At 35.5% G+C, this 24,552-nt stretch overlaps 1 protein-coding gene across 2 annotated transcripts in view; it reads left to right on the top strand.

The window, feature by feature from the left end:
- Positions 1-24,552, top strand: part of MIPOL1 (mirror-image polydactyly 1) — a 215,445-nt gene that overhangs the window by 82,471 nt on the left and 108,422 nt on the right. For both annotated transcript variants that reach the window (XM_081968555.1, XM_081968556.1), the window contains exons 5-8: positions 152-257; positions 11,569-11,698; positions 13,621-13,654; positions 13,914-14,084. In XM_081968555.1, the coding sequence (XP_081824681.1) occupies positions 152-257; positions 11,569-11,698; positions 13,621-13,654; positions 13,914-14,084 (441 nt within the window). The remainder of the gene's footprint in view (positions 1-151; positions 258-11,568; positions 11,699-13,620; positions 13,655-13,913; positions 14,085-24,552) is intronic.

Here is a 24,552-nt window from a genome sequence, read left to right as displayed (position 1 = left end):
CTTGGAAAACAGATTTTTTTTCCTTGTTTCCCATAAGAAATAAGTTTTAACTTCTTTTCTCATATATGTATATATTGTAAATTAGGATGTGCCCATGTACTCTACATTTTACCTTTGAATTTATATTTTACAATATATTTGTTCAATCTAGCTTCAGGATCAGCTGTTTGAAAAAGACAAGGAATTGAAGACACTAAAGCTGGACTTAGAGCTACAAGAGAGTGTAGCAGAAGCCAAGATTGCAGAAAAGGCTGCAGGTACTGTAGGCAAGCATTGAACAGATGGCAATATGGCCCTTGCATTTCACTTGGTTGCTATATGCCATTTGATATATTTACCAAAGGAGGGCTGGCTTAGCTTTTTTCTTTTTTTAATATGAGGCTGTTTAAAGTTGCTTAGAAAATAGGTGGCTTTAACATCCTGGTACCGGTATTAGTAGGAGCTTTACCTGTATTCATACTGATTTTGGCATTAAATGCATTGTTAACACCATGTCAATCCAATCACAAAAACATTATTTGTTTTGTTGGAAGGTCCTATACAAACAAGGGAAATAATGATTACCACGGTCACTACCTTTCCAGCCAGCAGTTCAAATGCTCATTTATTGTTTTAGCTCATTCAGAGGGATGTTGCCCCCACACATCTCGTTGGAGATACTCTTATAATCCCCCCAATGGGAGACCTGACCCTCATTTTGGTAGATGGAGAAATGTGATTTTTGATTAATGAAAACCCAGCTGTTTAAGGATGATGGAAAAGTGGAGGTAGATTAAAAAAAACAGAAGATTATTCAGTTGAAAAAAATCAACTGAATTTTCACAGTGTGTTTCAATGACACCAATGAAAATAGGTTAGTCATTGTACACCTTGGGAAAAATTTTTTAGCATAAATATATAGATTTCTTTTGTTTGTTTTTAAAAGCTCTCATCCTAAAACACCTGAATTTTAGTTATGTCTGGATTATCAATCAACTAAGTGCATGAACTGTTTGAATTAAATTCCACAAATACCTGGTTTTTTAGGGTATTTGCACAGAATTTTGCCTCTGTGTTTGTAATGGTAAAATGTTTTATTTTGTATTCTTTCTTTGTCAGTGAATCCATGGAAGCAAACTGTGGATAGGAAATCCACGTATTTTGATTCAACGGGCTGAGTTCATGTACAGAATTGAAATTCTGTTCAGATTGTTCTGGTTATTAGGACTTATTAGTGCAAGGTTTCAGAGGCAATCTCATAGAAGTACTTTGGAGTTCATGAGAATAGACCTGTAGTGTCAGTTTGCAGACTTTAAAGCAACCATAGAGTGTCTGATGTATAGTGAGGGACGCAATGGCTCAGAGGCTAAGACACTGAGCTTGTCAATCAGAAAGGTTGGCAGTTCAGCAGTTCGAATCCCTAGCGCCATGTAACAGACTGAGCTCCCATTACTTGTCCCAGCTTCTGCCAACCTAGCAGTTTGAAAACATGTAAAAATGCAAGTAGAAAAATGGAAACTACCTTTGGTGGGATGGTAAAGCGTTCCGTGCACCTTCGGCGTTTAGTCATGCCGGCCACATGACCACGGAGATGTCTTTGGACAGCACTGGCTCTTCGGCTTTGAAATGGAGATGAGCACCGCCCCATAGAGTCGGGAACGACTAGCACATATGTCCGAGGGGGACCTTTACCTTTATCTTATAGTGTTTGGGACAGATGTGGCTGCTTTAAGGTATCCCACATTCATAGCAACATCCAAACATTAATGAAAGATGCTTTCATTAATGAAAGGTCAGAAAAAGAAAAACATGATTTGGAAATCAAATCTAGACCATTGCTCAGCCGAATGGGAATTGCTTTACCATATGTGTTTTGTTTCTTTGCTTTATATTCATTCTCCATCACATAAAAAATCTCAAAAGTGGTTTTAATATAAGAGTCTGGATCCAAATAATTTTATTTAATTTTTCTTTTTAGAAAATCTATCAAATGTTATTGAGATTTTCTCTTACTTTCTGTTAATTATTGTTCTTTACACATGGTGGAAATAGACCAAGTTTCAGCTAGATGATATATGCACACAAGTTAAGTTACACTGCATTTAAGACTCTGACAACATCACAAGATAAGGTTATAATAAAGTGCACATAGACTTTGGGAAAAATGTCAAAGAATAATAAAGTTTCCATGCTGGAAAGACATTGGTAATAAAAAAAATTGACAGGAGAAAGAAAGCAAACTATTGTAGAAGCTGTCTGAGATATGAAGAAATGAAATTAGATTTTTACCTAACATCACTGATGAAGTAGGTTGCATCTGAAATTCAGAAATGTCTTGCCTGCAGTAGAAAGTTAACATTTCCAGCTTGTATTCAGCTCTGCAGAGCATATGCTTATATCTTTTGCTGATGTTTGAGAAGAGGTTAAGAGAAGGAAAGAGTATGGGGGAGCAGATGGAGAAATAAAAACAGCAAAGCAATAGGAAAACATCCCCCTAACATGGATGCCCATCTGTAGTTATCATACAGAGTAAATAGGCATAGATCCGAAGCTCAGAAGAAATGCAGTGAACAGGATGAGTTACTTGGACACAGGACTGGTGTTCACACATTATCAAAGCAGCTAGTAATCCAACAGCTTTAAGAAGGAAGGGATTTACTTCTGCATTATTTCTGCAAGGAAATAATGACAAGAATGACTTAAAGGCAGAATAAGTGAAGAGCAGTGTCTTATGAAAAAAAACTGGCTAAAATTATTATATTGATATACTTATCATGCTTTTATGTAAAGTTAGACTTTTGAGTTGGGTATCTTTGTCTGATTTCTGCCTTTTTAGAATTGTTCTGACTTGATTGATTGTAGTCTAGCCAGTTCTCTTAACAGTCTCCGTTTTCTGGCCACTAGAGGGTACTGTTCCATCTCAGTGTTGGATTTTTAGAGGTAACCACTTCATACTCTTTCCCTGCTTAACTGTGGTTGAAGAAAAAGCAATATATCTAAGGTGGGAAGTGAACTTACTATTACTTGGGGTGGAAGAAGAGGATTCAAACCAGAAAAATACAAACATGGGGGAAACAAGTAGAAAAAAATGTGAAAGGCTTATGAAGAAAAAAAAAATATTTCAGATATTTCTGCAGCAGAGGGGCAGCAACAGCATTGATACTGTATAGTTATTTATTGAAACAGATAATTGAAAACAGATGAATGGGTGACGCAGTCTTTATCATTACTATTATAAGTATTTTGGAATCAGCTAAAAGAAATTCAAAGTGTCCATTTCTATACTTTGATTATTGTCTTTTTATTTTTTTGTCAAACACTAGCTTTTCTTTTCTTCCCTTTCCTTACAGACTTTAAATGACTGAGTTAAAGGCTAAACCTTCATTGCCTCTACACAAACCTCTTGTACACAATATCATACATTTCCTTAATTTAAATTCAATTTGGGGAAGAATCATGGATAAAAATGCAGGTTTGCTATTGCAGTGGGACGGTTTGCAGGCATCGCAAAAGATTTATCTATTAATTTGGTTACCATTTTGTTATGGTCCCTTGTATTTCCAAGGCATCCTCAGGAATGGTTATTAATAATGATGGTTTCAGCCAAACATCACCTGCAGACCAGTGGTGGGTTGCTCTTACCGTCACTACCGGTACACTGATCGCGGTCTGTTCGTTCACGTGCCAGACATGCACTGTGCACACGCCTGACGTGCATTGCACACACATGTGCAATCCACCACCCCTGTGACAACCAGCTGTTTCTAAGGACTTGCACAGGCACCACACGCTGTGCACTTGTGCGCACTTTGCCGTTTGCCATAAAAACAAGCTATAGAGAGCGGGAGGGCAGGTGGGCCAAATGAGCCACTGTACCGGTGCGCTCTCAACTGCTCCCAGCCACTACCCAGTATGGCTGTACCAGGCCGTACCCACAGCAACCCACCTCTCTGCAGACACACAGCTAGAAAGGTTGCTCCAACTCAAAGAGAGCCTAGCATGTTCAGAGCCATCCCAGGAACAAAAGTGAGCTAGATAATTCTTCTCTGAAGAACAGTATTTGGAGATAATGTTGCCTCCCTTCTTTTGCATCGTTTCTCATTTTGAGCTCTTTCCTGTGGCCTTTGTTTTTATGCTGGTACTGGCCCCATGAAACCTGACTGCTATTCTGTCCTAGTCTGCCTAGGAGCTGTTTTTTTCTCGATGCCATTGTTCACAGTCCTCCCTGTTTCTCTAGCCTCTTGTCTCTCAGCAGCTCCATCACTCTGCTCCTGCTTGCTTTCCATTAGCTCCATCTCTATTGTTCCTCGCTCACCTGCTTCTGACATCTCTGCTCTTTGCTAACAGTGGGGGTAACATGCAGGCTTTCATTCTTTCAGCACTGTGTATGCTGTAGACGTTTACACTGGGCAGCCAGTAGGACTTTCTGCCTGTATTTTTTTTAAAGGCTCAAAAATTTGACACCAATTCCACCCAAGCTCTGGATGTAGAAAGAACAGAATTATGAAGGCACAATGACACAGAGATTATCCCATTTTCTTTTATGGGTTTTGGGCAGCTCTTACTGGTTGTAACAGGGAAAATAGATACAAACTGTGTACATATGAAAAGACCCATTGGCTCTAAATGACCAGGATTTGCCGAGAGTTATTTTTTGCAGGCCTCTTCAATAAGATACCTGTACACTGCTTCAATAAATCTTATAAACCACCTTAAAACTCTTTTTAACTTGTTCCACACTTGCAATAACAGGGCAGGGTGTTCCAGATAAACACTGCCAGTCAGTTAGTTAATATTTGTTGTTTCATTAAAGTCCTTGGCACTTGGCCATGCTGTACTGAGAAAAGATATCGGCTGATTTAAGGGTCTGACAATTGCTACTGTTTGAAACAGAAATTGCTGTTTGGAGAATAATAAACAACAATCTTTCAAAACTCCGCCCCACCACCACTGTATGTGGGAATATTGCCTCATCTCGCTAAGACCCTTCCGTCGTTATCATCATCATTATAAGCATACACAACACAATATCAATCTATAATCTTAAATGATAAGAAATAGAAGACACTGTGAACCAAATATAAATTTGCCTTATATTCTTGAAGAGTAGATAATTTGCTGCATAGACCTTAGAATTGAAACAAAGCTATCTCAAATTCAAAATATAGAAAAATAGATTCTAAGCTAAATTTGTGTTTATTAATAATATCACTATTTTACAAGAGATGAAATTCTGAAAAACTTTTTAAAATGTACAAAAGCTGCAATATGGAAGCTGTTTATTATTTTAAAACTATGCAGTGGTTATATTTCATTTATTTAAATAAACGCATTTGCCTAAATATCTTACATTGTTATTTAGCAGACTGGGCCACTGTGGCCTCACTATCTGGGGCCTTAAGATACTTCCTGTAAGATAGTATTGGTCTAAATACAGAGAGAATATTCAGATTTATTTTGGCAGAGATGCAGATTCACATCTGCTCTTTGATGCACTTCCATATTGTCCCATTCAAAATTTCTAACATAACTCTGCCGCTGTTCCTTTCAGTCCTTCAACTAAAGCATTAAAACTATGAAATGGGACAAATGGTTTGGTTTTTAAAATATTTCTGAATCAAATTGAAACAATTTTATTGCAGTAAATAATATGTTTGTGCTTGGTCCAGTCAGAAACAAGAAACAAATAGTGCTAAAGTTCTTTTAGCACGGATATTTCCTTTTACCTTTTGTCTCCACTGAAGACAAAACTATATTTTTAGCTCACTTTGGTATTTCTTTTTAGATGCCATTTATTTTTCCTTCTTGCATGTCATCCATTAAAGATTAGCTGTGGAAGGGTGAAGCATGGAGAGATTATGAATGACAGAACAACTGCCGCAGAATAATAATCAGTTTTTGATATTTAATGCTGTTTGACTTTTGCAGACACATTTCTTATTAACCTTTGCTACAAAGAGAAATCCAGGTTCCCGATACCTCATGGAGAAGATGAATTTAAGATCCTCTTCCAATTAAACTGAAATAAAGCCAATATTGGGCTTTAGCCAAAAGATCAGAATAGTTCACAACCCTGTGTTTGTAAATCTAAATATCTATGACATTCTATTTTTGAAGTATGTAATATATTGTTTTTTTCCACATTATTCTATTTTTCTACATGCAGACTACACCCAGCCCTAGTTTTATTGTAGGATTGTTGTATTATGGAAATAAATTTCCTAAATCTTTCATTATACGTGTCTTGACAAATTCCAAGACCTTTAATAAGCTATAGGTCCTGTTTCATTTCACTAAAATCAGTTGGAGTTTAACTAATGGACTTTAGGGAGAAGAGAATTGTTCTCTAAAGTTGCAAAACTCAATGCACCAGTATATAGGACAGAAATGCACTTTTCAAAAACTAGTTTAAGGGGTCAGAAAAATTATTTCTTCTGAAAGCTTATTTTGAAAATAAGGGTATCCTGAAATGTGAATGTCTTTGTGGAATAACAGACATTCACACAGATTGAATAGTGCATTTTGATTGTATGGTGTGATTGATAATATAGCCCTATGGTTTCTCCTCCACATTCCCACCTCCACAAAGTGGCACTTGTCTCCCTGTAGTCATTGAATGTGCTATTGGTTATTGCTATTGTTTTGTTTTTAACTGTAGGAATAATTGAGACTAGTATTTTGGTAGTAAATGTTGTGTGTCAACCTTTCCTATCAGTAAAAAAGAAAAATAAATCCAGGTGTTCACTGAGAAACAATCCTTTTAAGAGCTATTCGTTTATGTACAATTCAGGTAGAATATATTGAGTTTAGTTGTGGAAATTTTTATGGATGTGTACATAGATGACTTTTGTCTTTAACTACTGTTGATAAGTAGTAGCACATAGGCTTTCATGATTACTAAAATGTGTATTTTAAAAGACACAGTAAATTTAGAGTTGCAGAGAACTGGTTTTAGTAAAGAACTCAGAAATGCAAATACAGTGGAGGGAGATGTATACATTCTTAGTTGCACGCCTTCTCTTTCATTCTCCCTCTGAGGATCTAAGTAAACAGGAAAACACCAGAGTGCAAAGTCTTTTCACTTACTTTTACAGGTATTGCTAAACAGTTTGGGTATAATCAATGCATTTATAGGACCAGAAATGTAGGATCAATTGTATACAAGGCAATAAAGGTGTTGGCATTTCTATCAGTGTTACTGCACATTGCTTTATCTGCTGAATCATTTTAAAATGTAAATGATTTGCAGTCTGTAATATCTGGTTTTGTCCTCTTAAAATTGTTCTAATTCTGTTTCATTCATTTTTGCTGTAAGACTTTTATATTTTAGTAATTTAATTAAGTCAATATAGTGTTTTATCAAATGGTTTATAGTGTCTGGAAACTACTGACATTTGGTTATTTCATAAATTCCCAGTCTGGAACCTAGATGATATTCCAGGTTTGAGCATTTTTCTAATGACATATACAGGTTGATAATTCTATATATAAGCAAATAAATACTGTCGCATATTCTAACAATACTTCCATAAAGGCACCAAGCACTCTTTTGAGTTGGAGACATTTGCTTAAACCTGTAGAAAAATCAAAATTTGTTCTGAGCTGAACCCATTTCCCTATCAATTTTTTTAAAAAAAATTATAGGAATCTGGGATTCATATACTTTAATTTCAAATAAGCTTTATATTGCAGTCTTCCCTGTTTATTTGAAATGGAGACAAAATTGGAAATGTTATTTGTTCAGTTTCAGTTCGTTTACATATTAACTCTCTATAGGTTGCCCTTGAAAATATTTTTCAGATTAGGAATGTTTTATCTTTACTAGGGATAGCTTGAAAATAAAAAGTAGCTCAGTAGTCCTTCATATTGACTCTTGTGGGGAAAGATATCTGTGTGAAGCCATTAAAAGTCTTGTGATCAGTCCTTAACCTGCTCTGAGGAAAATCCTGGGTCACAGAGAGTTCAGCAGTCCCTAATCTTGAATACTAACTCCAAAATCGCAAAACTCTTATGACAATCTGCATGCTATGGCAGTACATTTATTTTTCACTTACCGAAAATACCTATAAGAAATATTGCAGCTAAAATAGAATAGAATAGAATTCTTTATTGGCCAAGTATGATTGGATATACAAGGAATTTGTCTTTGGTGCATATACTCTCTGTGTACATAAAGAAAAATAGAATAGGATACATTCTCAATAATAATATCTCATCAAATATGCAAAATAAGGAATAATTATGGGAAGAACGGATAATTTCTGAATATATAAAAACTCCTTGAAGGGAGATATGGTTAGGCTGCCTTTTTATTCCAGAAAAATGCAAAATAGTGCATCAGCATATTGACAAAGTATCTACAACAGGGGTGTCCAAACTTGGGAACTTTCAGACTTGTGGACTTCAACTCCCAGAATTCCCCAGCCAGCTTTTGTTGATCTACAACAAAAGATTTTTTTTTAGAATTGCATGTTACAGGACAATTCAGAATATAGAACAATATCTTAATTACCTTGGTTTATTTAGAAATCTTAACTATTGTCTAAAAGGTTAAAGCTGTATTTTTTCCCCTTCATATCATGTGAGTTTTGCAGTACACTATCTAAACCTCCTAACTATTCCTTCTTCCCAGCATTTACTATTCAGTTTCTATATTTACACAGATGACCTCTAAGAAATCAGCAAACAGACATAGATGCCCTCTCTCTTTGCCTCATCCACCACCCCTTCAAGTTTCTGTTGTTTGGAGAATCATGAACCAATGTTTATACTAGAATGATTTCTAACACCCTCTCTTGCTACTACTGTATTTTAAAGGTAGCCTGAAAGTGTGGCCAAAAGGTTTGCCAACAGAACTGGGTTTAGCTGAGAAAATATGTACACTGCTTTGACTCAGTAAACTTATACTGCAAATGATTCAGCTTCTTCATATTTGCTTTATCCCATATTAGAAAACAATTAGCTTACTAAACAAATTTGAGCATTTGGGGGTGGGGTGTAGAAAGATCTACTCTGAGTTTCTGTAATTTGATTTAGAATTACAAAATATGTGATAAGCTTGTTTAAAAGTGTACATGTCCAAATATTATCGTAAACATCCAATGATTTGTTTTACCTGCAATATAAGTATTTTACTTAGTTGGCTTACATAGTAGCTAATAATATTTGTTAATGTAATTTAACTGCTGTGAACCTTTACTGAACAAATATTGAAATTTATACAAGTCAAAGAATAAGGATCTCTAATGACTTTTGTAAAGACTTCCTTTTAATAGTTAAAGAGAAAAGTTTATACAACACAGCCTATGTGATTAACAGCAGCTTTTACATTTAATAAAACAAAGAAATATATGTATTTGCTTTATTCATTCTCGTATAATTTGCATTACTGTTATGGGTATTTAATGAGCAAATTCCAACTAAAATGCTATGTTGATTTTCTAAGTGAACTTTGAAATAGCTATGTACCTTAACTGTTTACAGTTATTATCGATCTTAAAAGTACAAGTGTGTTAGTCTTGATGGATGTAGTACAATTATCTTTCAGGAAGCAAGCCATTTTGTAATCCAGATGTTTGGCTTGGAATGATACTCAAATTTTGATGGCCTGCTACTGCAGCAAGATAAGCTAAATTTATTTTACTAATAAAAAATATGGGTTTTTTTCAGTCATCTTAAAATACGATACGCAATTGATTTGTTGGGTCTACTTTTACGCCAGCTTACACCGAAAATAATAGACTTCTGCTTTGGCAATGTGACTAATACCTTATTTCCTCCACATGACATTGAATATGCACATTTATTTCAAGAAGCTTCATATTTCAACTAAAATGTCATTTTAAAAAATACTTAAACGAACTTGGCTTGGCTGAAATAGTTTGCCAAAATAAACCTAGGTGTTCCAGGAAATAGCAAAGGTGACTTTGATGCAATAGACCTGAAAAACTTTGCCCATTGTTCCACTAAAGTCAAATGGATTACCCAGATTTTTTTTTCTTTTATCAGCGTGATTATTCTTTCCCCTTCCTCCACACAGCAGTTTATGGAGGAGCAATTTAAAATACAATAATATCCACTAAGTTACATTACTAACATTTCCTAAAAACGGTTTGAGATGGACAATTTGATGCAGCAATTAAGGTATTGCTTGAGAAACCAGTAACTTTTAGTTCGTGTGATTGTCACTCTTTTACAGCCTAAAACATTTCATGGAGTATTTTTTGAGGAAAACATGTATGCCACTTTGAGTTGTACAAGAGAAAATCAGGATATAAATCTCATAAAATGCTATTTTAATGCCTTTTAAATACCTTTTGAAGAGGCAGCTTCAGCTAATGCTAGTTGTTCAAAACACAGCTTGTGTGTATAATAATACAGTTTTCTCCAAAATTATAACAAATTTGTCAGCAGTGTTTTTATCTGTCACCTGCTATATTTTGATTGGTTTTTTTTTACTTTTTAATTGTATTTATTGTGCTTTCATTCCTCATTTTGCTCTAGAATCTTTTGGAGAAGACTTGCATCAATTGTGATTTAAGACTGGGCTATTATTTTCAGATTAAATAAGTACCCCATATTAGATACCATGGTGTTAAAGAGGAGGAGGAGGAGGAAAAAGAAGGAGGAGGAGGAAGATTAACTCTTCTATGATTTCAGTGATCTTGTCTTTAAATCTCGCATAGTTGCATACTAGAACAATGAAAATTTTGCAGTATCATTTCTCACTAAAAATCATGTAAAAGTTTGCTAATGGACCAAATTTTGGGGTAATTTTTCATTTTCCGATCAAAAGTTTCATAGGTAAATATCAGAAAATGCAAAATTTGTATGAGTTCAAAAATCTCACAAGAATTTGAGATTTGCATGTAGCTTGTCATGAGATTTCAGACTTTTTTTAAAAAAAACATTGTTACTGATTAATTTTAAACAGGGGGAGGGGGATACCATCAGATTTATACAGTATTTCTTACCCCTCTACCCTCAGATTCAGGCAATTATATAGGACCAAGGTGAAGAACAAATGCAATGAGTCTGCATCATGTCCTTTCTTAACGACAACTTTTCCCTAAGAAACGCTCAAGTTGCACTGCACGTGGGAAAAGATTATTCAAGTAGATGAGGCTTTGCTCTGATCCAGCATGGTTCTTTTTACATGGCAACATTAGACACAGCTTGGCATCTAGAAGAATCAGTATTTCCTTAAAACAGTGTTTTATAATCTTGACAACTAGCAAGGCTGGGCGGGGGAATTCTGGGAATTGAAATCCACACATCTTGAAGCTGCCAAAATTGATAAACAATGCCTTAAAGGAAAAACAATTCATTGAATGCTTTCATCCCTTAAGCATACTTAAATAACCTATCTGCATTAGGTTCAGCAATTCCTTCATTTAATTTAGAAATTTTTAATTGGGTCCTGACTAATATGGGTGTCTGTCTGGAAATGATTAATATGGAAGACATTATAATTAGTTCCCATGGATAAATAAATATCCATTAATTTAGAAAAGTTAAAAACATCTATAAAATAGATAAATTTCCTTTGTGGGTCATACTCATACAATACATCTATTTACTGTATTGCAGCTCTGGTAGAAGAAATTCATTCTGCACAACACGCCCATGATGAAGCCATCATGGCTAGGCTGAAGTTGGCCAGTGAGGAGAGAAATGATGCGTGTAAACAAGTAAGGCTACTGGAACAACCTCTCAAAACGTATGTACACATCTCATGCTTTATTCTGGCTGCTGAATGTCCATTGTCTTGTGGGAAAGCTCAGTTAATAGCTATCACACTTTCTTCATATGGCCATTACGATATATGTATGCTCTACATACCTAACTCCATGCATACAGGCACACATTTATTTACTAGCTCCTAGTTTGCTATACATGGGAGAAAGTAGGAAGTACTTGGTGATATTTTTTTAAGCAATTATATAATATGTTTCTAAGCTCTAGTTTGTGAAAGTAGTTTGTGAGGAATCTCTGTGGGCACATTCTCTTAAATTCTTGGTTCTCCTCCTTGGAATGATTAGAAAGAGCTACATTTCTACAGGTCTTAAAGAGGACAGTGGTTTTATTTGCTACAGTTTAGATTAATTCATGTGCGATCTCAATTTTCATCCTGACATAAACAAGGTGATGATTGACTGAGTACGTAAGAGAGGGTATTGATTTATGCATGGATAATTAAAGGAAATGTCACATTTCATCCAGGGGTTCAGAGTTTGACTACTAAATTGTGAATTAGAAGTCTTACTTCATAGGAAGACAATTAGATCTTTTGAGCCCACTTTTCCATCAGAAATAAAGTGAAACAAAATGAAGTATTTTGTTAATTTGAAATAAAATATATTTCTTTCTGTTAAATTTACTTTATCTGCAAACCTTTTTTTAAAGATGATCCATTAAGTTGTTAACATGCATTTTTCTATGTTTTTGTTTATGCTATTTTTCAAAATATAGACATTCTGCAGTTTTCCTTAATGTGTACTTTATATTATTATATTATTTTCACAATAGTTACAGATATATTTCTGTAGTCTCGTTTTTTTGGCATGTGGGCATGACAAAGTTTGAAAGAATCTGTAATTTTAAGGTGCACTGAGTTTTCATTTAAAGTGCAAAATTAGATAAGCTTGCATAAAAGCACGAATGAAATGACTCCACCATCCCGTGCTGCAATATTAATAGGTAATTGAGGAATGCCATGCAGTATTTCTACCGCCTGCAGATTCCAGCTTCGTAGGTGCCTCCTAATCCCTGATTTGCATGATATCATAACTTGATTACTTGCTTTACTGATTGGTATAATTCAATTTTGCAGAAAGGTTAAAATATATTTACAAGCTTTCCATTCAACCTTTTATAATGTATATCTCTTTATTCATTACCAGAAATGAGGTAGAACAAATGTTTTGAGCTAATACCATTCAGTTCTGCAGAAAGGTTTTGACCGAGCTAGTAACAACTGAAAAATGTGTCAGCTGAAGAAAACGGGGCCCAAGTCTTTGTTCTTATCACATTGTTTCAGTCTAATTGTTTGAGGTTTTAGAGAAAGTTTAATTTCCTAAATTACTGTTAAGAAGTAAAAATCAATAGACTTTGTTCCACAGGCTTGTGATGGCAGTTCCATGCAAATGTTCTTGAAGATTAATTTCATTAAAAACAGTGAGCCTCGGACATAGGTGTTAGGATTGGAGAACTAGATATTTGTATTTTGTTTTGGAGTTGGTTTTTTGTCATGAGGGATGTGATAAAATTAAAATATATAATTTCTGCTGGAGGTTTATTTATGTATTTCAGTGGGTGCAGAATTAAATAAATAAAAGGTGCTTCGGTGCCCCTGCCGCTGGGGAACTTTCTTCATCTAAGCACATATGAACAATTGATCCTTGTAGTCATATATAGCAGTAAACATTAATAACTTAACATTCTGAAGTCAGTGCTGAAGATATGGAGCATTATTGAAAGATGGAATCGAGCAGGTGGCACTTTAATATGTTCAGTGTCATGGTTGACTCTAAAGACCAGTAGAATGAAATTACTTGAGGGTTCTAAAGATTTAAAAAGCGAATTCATTTTGCTGCACTAAGGAAATGCTACTGATCAGGCTTTCTGTGTCCTTTTTTCTAGGCTAGAAAATATTAACCCTGAAGAAAATGACATGGTAAGCCATTCTCTGAGGAGATTTCTTGATGTCAGTCTTATATCTTAGAGGCTTAAGTTCAATTGAGTGGGTTTCAGAAACTAAGATGTGGGAAAAAGAAGAATTGACACACTAATAATGTACATCTTTGCTGCAGTATGAAAATTCAATAACTTCACTCAGTCAATTTACAATTCACATGTGCCTATTAATTAAAACCCTATATTAAATAAAGTATATTAAAACTTCTTGTCTGACTAACATAGAATGCTGTTGGTAGACATTACAGGAATTACTGAACAGAGTAAACAATGCAGACACCGGTATGGCGATATGGAGGACAGGAGCTATAATTGTCGATCGCATATACAGGACCCAGAAACAGAAAAAGAAAATAACAGCTGAAGAAATTAATGCATTGATAGAAGAGCGAGATGCTGCACTGGCTCAAGTAAGTCTATGTTAGTTTATTTGCATCCATTCACAGATATACCACCTCATAAACATTGGCAAAAATATGGAGGGTTTAATTTTTAAAAGATTTCTTGATAACCCTACAAAAAATATCACAGTGAAGTAAGTTGTACACACAGAGAGACATATTCACATTCAATGCTGAATTTTTCAAAGTCATTTTTTGAATTAATTTAAAATTATATAAGAAGTGGAAAGTTGAAGAATTTTAAACTCTGAAGACTGAATCTAAATTCCAAATGTCATTGGAAATCAAAAGTGGGAACATGTAGAAAGGGGAAAAATACATCTAATAGAAACAGGAATAAAAGGAACAGGAAACTACATATTTATTTTTAAAATGTAAATACAAGTAGTGAATAAAAGTGATTAAAGCTGTTGAAAAGCAACTTTCCTGAAGAAGTAGGCTGCAAAGTGGAGCCTCTATAGAAATTTACTATTTCGATAGCAGAATATTTTTTTTCTAAATTTTGTCTATCTATTCTTTTTAAAAAATATAAAACACAAAAAGTGAAGAAGGTAACAGAAGAAGCAAGGTTTATAATTGATCTATTCCACAATTGATATATTCAATGTATCTTTTGCAATACACTTTCCAACATGCCTATAGAAAGTTACTCTGAATTCTAAGTTGAAATGGTGCATATCTTCATCAGAAAGTCGGGTCCAAGCTTGTCTTTATAAAAGGCCTTTCTTTTGAGCATTTTCTTGGCTCTGAGTTCTTGGCACCTTGAGATATGTACGTCTGTCACTGTAGTATATTGGAGTTTCAAGGAGATAGTGCAGGCCATAAATGCCACTTTTATCTTAAGTATACTGCACTCCAAATATTTGATTCCAAGCAGTACTGCTCTGCTTGATATATTTAAGAGTTAAGCATATTTTATGGACTTCCCAGTTGTATAGTGCCAGGCAATTAACAATTTTATTACATCGGAACTTTCAAATTTTAGCTTTTAGTTTGTTCCAATAGAAGAGAGTATATGTAGCTCAGGGTTGACTGTAGAGTCCTTGGTGCTCTCTGAAGTTGGTTATTTGCTTGCAGATATTTCATTACCCAACTAGCTAATATAATCTTGCACATGAGTGTGGGGTTTGCTCCCTGTTTATATACAGTAGCTTGCCCTGCCATTGCTGGTAAGAAAATTTTCTCCTTGATAATGCTTTGATTAAGGTATTATGAGCCGTAGTGGTGCAGTGGTTAGAATGCAGTACTGCAGGCTACTTCTGCTGACTGCCCACTGCAAACAGTTTAGCAGTTTGGTTCTCACTGGCCTAAGGTTGACTCAGCTTTTCATTCTTCTGAAGCCGGTAAAATGAGGTTCCAGATTGTTGTTGGGGGCAATATTCGGACTCTGTAAATCACTTAGAGAGGGTTGTAAAGCACTGTGAAGCAGTATATGTCTATTGCTATGCTATTGTATGCTTTTTGTCTATTGGTGTTAATTCCTAATTTGCAATCATTTCTTCTAATGATGAAGATATCCAGGAAAAGTATTATGTGGTTTTCCCTTGTGAATTTTATTCCTTTGAAAATGTTAGTCATTCATGTGTCTTCTCTACTTGTTCCTTTTTAAATTATGATGAAGGTGTCACTTACATACTGGATCAATCAGTCAGAAGATATAATGAAAACTGTGTAATTTCAAAACTTATGGACAGACTCTTTTAACTGGAAAACCATGGGTATCGTAAATCAAATTAAAAACAAAAAAGCTAAGGAATTCATGGAAATTTGGCATTTCCAAATTCCAAAATCAGCCATCAATCATCACATATTAGATATAAGCCACATTTACACAATGTTAAAAAAAGACGACTGAAAAACTGAAAGGGGAAAATACATTTTCTCCAGCAATCAACACCAAAATAAACAGGAATTAAAACCAGACCAGCAATCAAGCAGAAAATTATACCACAATTAAATAATTACCGAGAGGAAAACCACGCTTCAACCAATACTGGCAGAGGAAAATACTGTATTTGAACAGAGAACAAATTCCACATAACTAGCATTGATGCTGTTACCTAGTCAGGTAATAAAATGTCTGCACGCAAGCAACCAAGATCACAGCTCACCAAATATTCTACAGTAGTAGTTGCTTCCCTGGTATTTATACCCTTCTCTTAAGTGCATTTTGAAACTACCTTTAGTTTCTGTTTAGTCCTTATTTTTCTCTGAAGAGAATTTGACATACAGCACAGTATAATATTTATGTTCTCTACTGTTCTTTGTCCCAGACATGATTTGCCAAATAAATGACAGAAGGATTTTTATCTTGATGAAGAAAGGAATTAAGTTGTCCATGATCCTTTATTGTGTTGCTGATGTTGAGACAAATTAGTATGAACTAGATGGACAATTTATGGATTATTATCTTTAATAGCAAAAAAAGATTCCTCCACGCACCCCCAGTCCCCACCCCCGTGATTTAATCCAAACATCAAATTGGCAAGGTAATATTTATTTCACAGTTGATAGAAAATTAGATTGCTACCAGGCTATAAAAGGCTAAATGCAGAGATTAGCAACTGGTATCTTCCAGATGTTTTGGACAAGAATTTCCATATAACCTGGACAGCACACCTGGTCATCAGAAATGTGGGGATTTGTAATCCCCAAACTAGACAATACCAGTTTGAGTATCCCTGGCTGAACTTGTCCCTAGACCTATTCTAGATGTATCACAGATAATGTGACTGCCAGATCTTACTGCTCATTTGGAATAAGTTGTCACTGGATATCTTTATAGAGGAGCAGTACTTGAACCTTACATGCTGACATTTATGCAAGTAGTTTAACATTTAACATTGCTTCTGAATGGATATCTGTTAATATTCGCAACAGCTATAGCCCCAGTGGCTCTTGAAGATCATTGATCAGTAAATTAAGGTTGGAGGGATATTTAAGAAAGATTATGTTGTGGTGACTAACGTTGGGCCTTTGCCTTCAGTTCTAGTCATTTGGTATCAGACAAAAGACAATGCAGCAATCATATACTTTCATTATAGTTTGAGTTCAGCTGGCAAAATTTAATATTCTTTAGTAGCTACTGTAGTTGTTTATAAGTATGCAATTATGCCCTGGGTGATATCTGAACTAGTCTTGTGGGTATTGGCATTCCTGTCTTATATGATGCCAATTAAGTTGTAATTAGCTGATAATGAAGGTGCAAATATGCCCTTAGGAGTCTTAAATTAAAAGTGAAATTGAATGTTTTGAGTGTGGCCAGATACTTATTAAAAACGTATGTGTACTATAGTCATCATAACAGGGTATAGTTTCTTCACAGGATTTAATGATACATGCATATATAATCAGTAATAGTTCACTAGATTACTGTACAAACATACAAATTACTTTTACTATGTGCAAAAACAAATAAAATGGCATAAATTCAAATATTTGATATCACATTCATATATATTTTCAAGTGACTATAAGCAAACAACAAAACTAAACATTGACAGCACTCTTGGTTATTCACTTTGTTTTTTTAGAAGAGAAAAACTGTTGACACTCAGTTGTCAAGTTGTATTTATTAGTGAAGAAGTACTGTGTGATCCCGTGGAATTTCTGTCATGGCTTTGCAAAGGAAATGAGAGGACTGAGATAACGTACTTAAATGAAAAAATTATTTATATATCATTGGCAGGTATTATATACGCTAGTCCTTCTTCCAGACATCTGTATTTCTGCTAATCGTAAAAGGTATTGCTTACATAGCCCAAATGGGTAAATTGCTAGATAGCTAAGAGGATTGTAGAAAATAGACTGCATTGTTCTGGAGGAAGGCATGGTAGACCCGTGAATGGTTCAGTCCTGCAATATTATAGATCCTGTTTCTTTTTCTTTTTTTCATTTCAGAGTGATCAAAACAATTGGATTGTTTACGGGGGGAGAAAAAGATTTCTAATTAGCTCTTCCTCTCAATGGTTTTGGTTTGAATAAATGCATTTGCCAGTAGTGGGCAGTGTGATGAAATAACTCAAAACAGCTGCTGGCCTTTTGCCATTTCCACCTTCTGAACAGGAATGTTTAACATGAGCGACTTGGCAGCCGAGCTGAAACCTGGTAACAGAGGAAGGGCTACTGCTAGTTTTCTCTTACTTGTTTGGGGGCAGGGAAATGGTTATTTTTCCTTTGCAAACAGGGAGTTCAACATTCTGAGCTGGGTGTTATTTTTTTTTTCTTATACTCAGGACCTGTGATTGTGTTACAGTCTAGCCAAAAGGCCAAAGATATTGAATTTGTTTTGTTGTGGTGGTTGTTAAAAGAAAAAAAAACAGTTTTTTTCATAGCTGGTGTGGCACTATTTGATACTCAGCACTGAAGCAATAACGTAATTGGCAAGCAAACCTGGTTTTCCAGCTCTGAATAGTTTGATCACATCCTGCTTTGCAGGAACATGCTCATGACTTTTCATGAGCAAAGTTGGCACTTAACCAGTTCATCTGAAAAGAACTCAAGTCCCTTTCTCTAATCGTGGTATGCTTCTTAAGGGGCCTGCAGCTCCTGAGGGAACAAAGGTTTAAAAGTAGCGTAGCTAACTGCCCACCTTTCTCAGTCCCAGATAGCAGCTGATAAACAATAAGTATCGATAGAACTTGTGGGTTAGCTTTAAGACAACCTTTTCTAAGGGTCAGCTTATCAAAGGGAAGCGTAACCGTCTTTTTTTCTTTTATACTTCCAAAGCATTCAAGCATTTTCGCCACAGCCAATTGAACATTTCTCATAAAAGATCTGTACCTGTAAGGTACAGTAAGGGATTCCCCCACCAGTACGTTAAAAGCTTTTAGAACTTGCCTTAAGACGCTCAGAATCAACCTTGAACCATAAGATGGATGATAAAAGAATTTGTTAAATAAGAAAGAAAGAAATAGAACAGGAGTAAAAAGAGGGACCTTCATCTACATTTAGGAATCTGTGCGTTTTGCTTTGAAACAGGCAAGTATTTACTGTCATGCTATTATGTAGGCTATTTTAAGATATATTGAGAAGAACTTTCCTTATCAAGGACCAGGTGCTAAAATGTTAGATTATGACTGGGCATATCCAGATTCCAGTTATCATCCAGAAAGTTCAGGACATATTGATTAACTAGCAGTTAACTGAGAGTAAAGGCTAGATCCGTGATGGCGAACCTATGGCACACATGCTCCAGATGGCACGTGGGCACACAAGCTTAGTTCTGGCACACATGTGCGTGCCAGCCAGCTGATTTTCAGACCTACTGGGCCTACTAGAAGTTGGGAAACAGGACGCTTTCAGCCTCCGGGGCTTGGGGAATGCCATTTTCGCCCTCCCCAGGCTCCTAGAAATGCTGGGGAGAGCAAAAAATAGACCTTCCGGTCCGGCAAACAGGCCATTTTCAGCTTCGGAAGGGCATCCGGGGGGGAGGCCTTTTACCCCTCCCCAGGCTCCTAGAAAGGGTCTGTAGCCTGGGAAGGGTGAAAAATGGGTCCACTGTGCGATCGTGTGCCAAAAGTGGGGGGAGAATGAGGGTTTGTGCGTGCATGTGCAGGGGGGTCGTGTGCAAATGCACGGGGAGAGAGCACATAAAATTATGACTGTGCGTGCGCACACACTTCTCCCCCCACACTCCCCCCGCTTTTGGCACACAATGTCAAAAAGGTTGGCCATCACTGGACTAGATGTTTCGAAACATCTTTTCCAGAAGAACTCTTGTGTGTTTACACCATGGTCTCGCCTCCTACTTTAATCTCCAGGAGGCACCTGGTTTTTACATCCTGACCCTGATATGGAAGAGAAATGGGACTCTCAAAGTTTTTGCTACTTTTATACCAATTAAAAGATAAAAATACAACAGGTAGATTAATTTCATTAGTGGTCATGTAATGTGAAGACATATGAGTATACGATTCAACCTTTCCTTCTCATATATTTGGAAAGAGACCAATCTCACAAGAGATGAAAAAAATCATGTTTTATTTGAAAAAAAAAAACGAGATAAAAATAAAATATTTTTCCCTTTGAAATCAAAATGTGGGTAATTAATGTTGATGAAGATAAATGATGGGGCTGTTTAAATTACAGTGATACACTTGCCAACCTAAGAGAATATTAACCAAAGGAATTGCAGTGATCCCAGTTGACCATATATGTCTCTTGTTTGTTACAAATGGTTCATACAGCAATTTAATATTATAGACTTCAAAAATATTATAAATAAACATGCCCAGCCTGAAAAATTGGTAAAAGACTGAGGTGCTGCTGCCATTTCAATTTCCCAGAGAAATAAGAACATTGGACTTGACTTAGCACCACACAGAAAAAAGAAAGGGGGGGGGGGCTAATGCAAATTCCTGGTTTGACAGGCACCTAATTCTACTGAAAATAACAATTTTCCAAACCAATGCCATTCTGCTCTATTTACTGGACTTTCTACAAATTTCTGAGGATTCTCCTTTAATTGTAGTCTCATGAGGAGATGGAATACCTCTTCTTCCAAAGCTTCAGTCATCAGCCTTCCTCCCAAGAGCTGTCTCCTGGATTTAAACCAGTTGGGCTTCTCTTTTTCCACCTGAGGGAAGATCTGAAATAATGTGTGCATAAGCAGAGCATGTATCTCTCCCTCAAGGAAATGAATAATATTGTGGGCCTGAGTTTTCAACTTGTGTGAAAGTGACCTTTAGCCAGTAAGCATCTCTCAAGTATCTTTGGGTTGTCCCAGATTGGTACACTATATCTTGGACCAAGTTGCATCAACAGTATTTTATGTGCAGAATAATAAACAATACAAAATCCATCAAAAATAAAAATCCCTGGAATTCCATGGACCAGGACAATGTCCCTTTTGAAGTGTGCAATATTCTTTCCTATCAAAAGTGATGCTTTTGTGGAACTTTGTCACGAGTCGAGACATCCTTTTCTCCTTCTTTTACAGCCCACAAATCTATCCTTAAAGGCCTTACAAGCTTCTAGAGTACATTTGCCGAGGCATTATTGAATGCACATCATAGTTACAGTCCGTAAAATGCCAGGCTTAGAAATAACATGGATATTGTTTCCTTGTAATTGTCTTTATTTAATTAGCTTTGGTTGTATTGTTAATGTACTTATTCGCTTTGATTTGGTTTATCATGGTTTATTCGCGCTCAGGTTTCTGTTTTTATAATTGCTCTAAACTCCTATGAGTCATGACATTCGGCAGTATATACATTCAATAAATAAATACCTTCAGCAGATATTAGGCTGAAATTGTCCCATTTTAAAAAGCAGTTTGAAAATCTAGATGTGATGTTTAAAAAGAAAAGAATGTGGCTTGAATTATATGAGTCGTGGAAGAGATTTGAGTTCAAAGCTAATCTCCAGCAAATATGAGTTTGACCTCTGTAACTAGTTTGTTTGTTTCAGATTTAAAGCTTCAGTACATCTCATGGGGAGTTTTTCAGGGGAGTGGGAAGGAGCCAGAGATGCTTTCCCCACTTCGTCCGATACTTCATGAATCATCCCAGCAAGTAAAGTAAATTAATGTAAAAATAGAAAATGCACAGTAAAATTAAAGGCTTCTTTGTTAGGATTTAATGTTGAAAGTATTCATAATAAAGGTGTTGATATAGCTGTGACTGATAAATATGAATTTAAAGAAATGTAAAAAGGACTTGAAATCACAGATTTGGAAGAGGCCATATCGGGCCATCTTCCCGATATGGCCAAGTCTAGCCCTCTGCTCAGTGCAGGAATCTATGATGGATGGTGCTTCAATCCTCTGCCAAATACATCTGATGACAGGGAACCTGCCAACTTCCTGGGAAATTGCTCCCATTCAGTTGGAATCTGCCTTCCAGACATTATTCTGCACCCTGGAATGACTGAGAATATACCTTGGTCTTTAAGGTATTTGAAGGGTGCCATCACACCATGTCTAGTTTCTCAAGGCAAAATATCTGTACTACCTTCAGTTTCTTTTCATACAATGTCAGTTTCTAGCCTGTTTTCACTCTCATTTCCTTCTTTACTGCAGTCCCAATCCATCTAAAACTTAATAATTTCCAGCTTTGGTCTTGCCCTTCATCTTTCTCTTCAGAATTTCCAGATAAAATCACTTGTTGGAGAGTCAGTCAAAAACAGTAAAGGAACTCTTTCTTCATTTCCTATTAGTGCTTCACCATTACTTTGAACAATTAATTCATTTACTCTTTTCGTTTCCCACTTTAATTTTCCTAACATACGTGCAATTCTGGATTACTTGTGTGTGCTCTTCCTTGGTGACTTCTCCTTTCTCCATGTATTTTCTTTCTTTCTTTCTTTCTTTCTTTCTTTCTTTCTTTCTTTCTTTCTTTCTTTCTTTCTTTCTTTCCATGTCCTTAGCCATCTGGAAAACAGTTCTCCAGTAAACAATAGTAGAAAATAGTGGGTAGTTTCATATGTCATCTTAAACCAGATATATATATATATATATATATATATATTTAAATAAAAATTTTATTTTTTTGTTTTCAAAACAAACACAACACATAAAATCTTTTTTTTTTGCATACTGTAGAAAGTGTATCAGTTGGTTACAAAAGGCTTTCGTGCATCTCTTCCACAGTCATCAAGCATAATTCATATTAACTCAAGTGTTTTAACTCAGATATTTATACATGTTAGATATAGTTTTAGGCATGGACATTTTAACCAATTTTACTTCCATATTTATGGAATATCTCAATAGTTAATTGGTTCAGTGTTTAAATCAAAACAAAACTTACAGCTTTGTGGTTTATTTTAATGTGGTGCATGATCTTAACCAATGATTGCAATATGTAACCATAGTTCACTAGATAATTTTTGAATTTGTGGAACTTTTTATGAACTTCAGTACTGGTATGAACTTCAGTACTGGTATGTGTATAATATTCTGAACTTTAGTAAAGTAGAATAGCATCAATTGCTAACATTTCCAGGTAGGACTGGAAAAAAAAATCTGAAAACCCCAAGAGCCCATGACAGTCTAGAACTAAATAGAACAAGCATTTGGGTTACTGCAAGGTATACTCCCATATTGCTGTAAGTGAGAAAATATATCAGAGTTCTGTGCATGCATCAGAATCATCCTTGGTCAAGTTGCCATCAGGGAAAACTAAAGAAAAGGCGTTTCACAGCATTGATATCTAGGGCACCTTTAAAATCTTAAGGACTGAATGTAAGATTTTACAAATGGGATTTGCAACAAATGGCATGCAAAGCCTTACATGGCTTGGGAACAAATTACATTCAGCTTCACCATCCTATCCACCTTGTGGTCTTAGCTTGTCAAAGGGCATCTTTTACAAATCCCATCATAAATACAATACATTGCGCTTTTTCTTTGTGGCTGCTCAGCAAGAAGGGGAAAGCTTGTCTTTCTAGAACAGAAAGCAGATAAGTTGTTATCTCATAAATTGGATTAGTGCTTAGAGACAAAATTACTTATGAGGAAGGAATAAAGTTAATTAACACCTATCAGGGAGCCTATGGAAAGGTTGGTGTCCCACCAAGAGAATTGGATCAATTTGAGCAGAAAGAAAATCAGATTAGTATATTAAGTGAGATGTTCGGTCTCTATCTTCAAACAAGATCATTTCTGGGAATACGAAATTAGCTGGAATACGCAAAATACGCTTGTGATAGATTTTTCAATGTTATTATTATAACAGACAATAAATATAAATAATAAATTGTGTTTTGTAAAGGTTGTCTTCCAACAACTTCAGAAGTGTCTTCTTCTACTATCTATAGCAATAGCACTTAGATGTGTATAACCCTCCATTGTGCTTTACAGCCTTCTTTAAGTAGTTTACAGTGTCAGCATATTACTTCCAGCAGTCTGGGTCCTCATTTTATTAATCTCAGAAGGATGGAAGGCTGAGTCAACCTTGAGCCGGTTAGGATCGATCTCCTGGCTATGAACAGAGTTAGCCTGCAATACTACATTCTAACCACTGCACCATCACATCTCCTTCGATATTGCTTACACTATTCTGATTTTGTGTTTATGTGTCTGTACATGTATATATATATATACTTGCACATATACATACAGTGTGGAATCCCAGAATTTTTCTCTTCTCCCCGCCTACACTGTATAGGCTTTTTACATAGTGTCACCAACTATCTAAATATGCAACTATGAATATTTTTGAAGTCATTAGCCTATTTTATTGAATTTTCCATATATTCACAATGTTATCAAAATTCTGCCTTGGGATGCTAGTTATTTGTTTTATAAAATCACCAGTTGTATCTATTCAAATAATGGTGTTGTGTGAAAATTGCATTTGTCTACTGTTTGAGGGTACAATTAAACTATATCTTTAATTACAAACATTAATTACTTTTTAAAGTGGTGATTCATCTTCTCTAATTCCTAAGAACTATTCTATCTTTTAAAAAAAGACTTTAGGAAATATCCCCAAATTTGCATGAAAAGCTTGTTGGATTAATTGCTGTTTGACTC

This window comes from Natrix helvetica, assembly GCF_964273705.1.
Source record: "Natrix helvetica genome assembly, chromosome: 1".
NCBI lineage: Eukaryota > Metazoa > Chordata > Lepidosauria > Squamata > Natricidae > Natrix > Natrix helvetica.
Note: the sequence above shows the minus strand (reverse complement) of the source record. Positions and strands in the feature narration are given on the sequence as shown.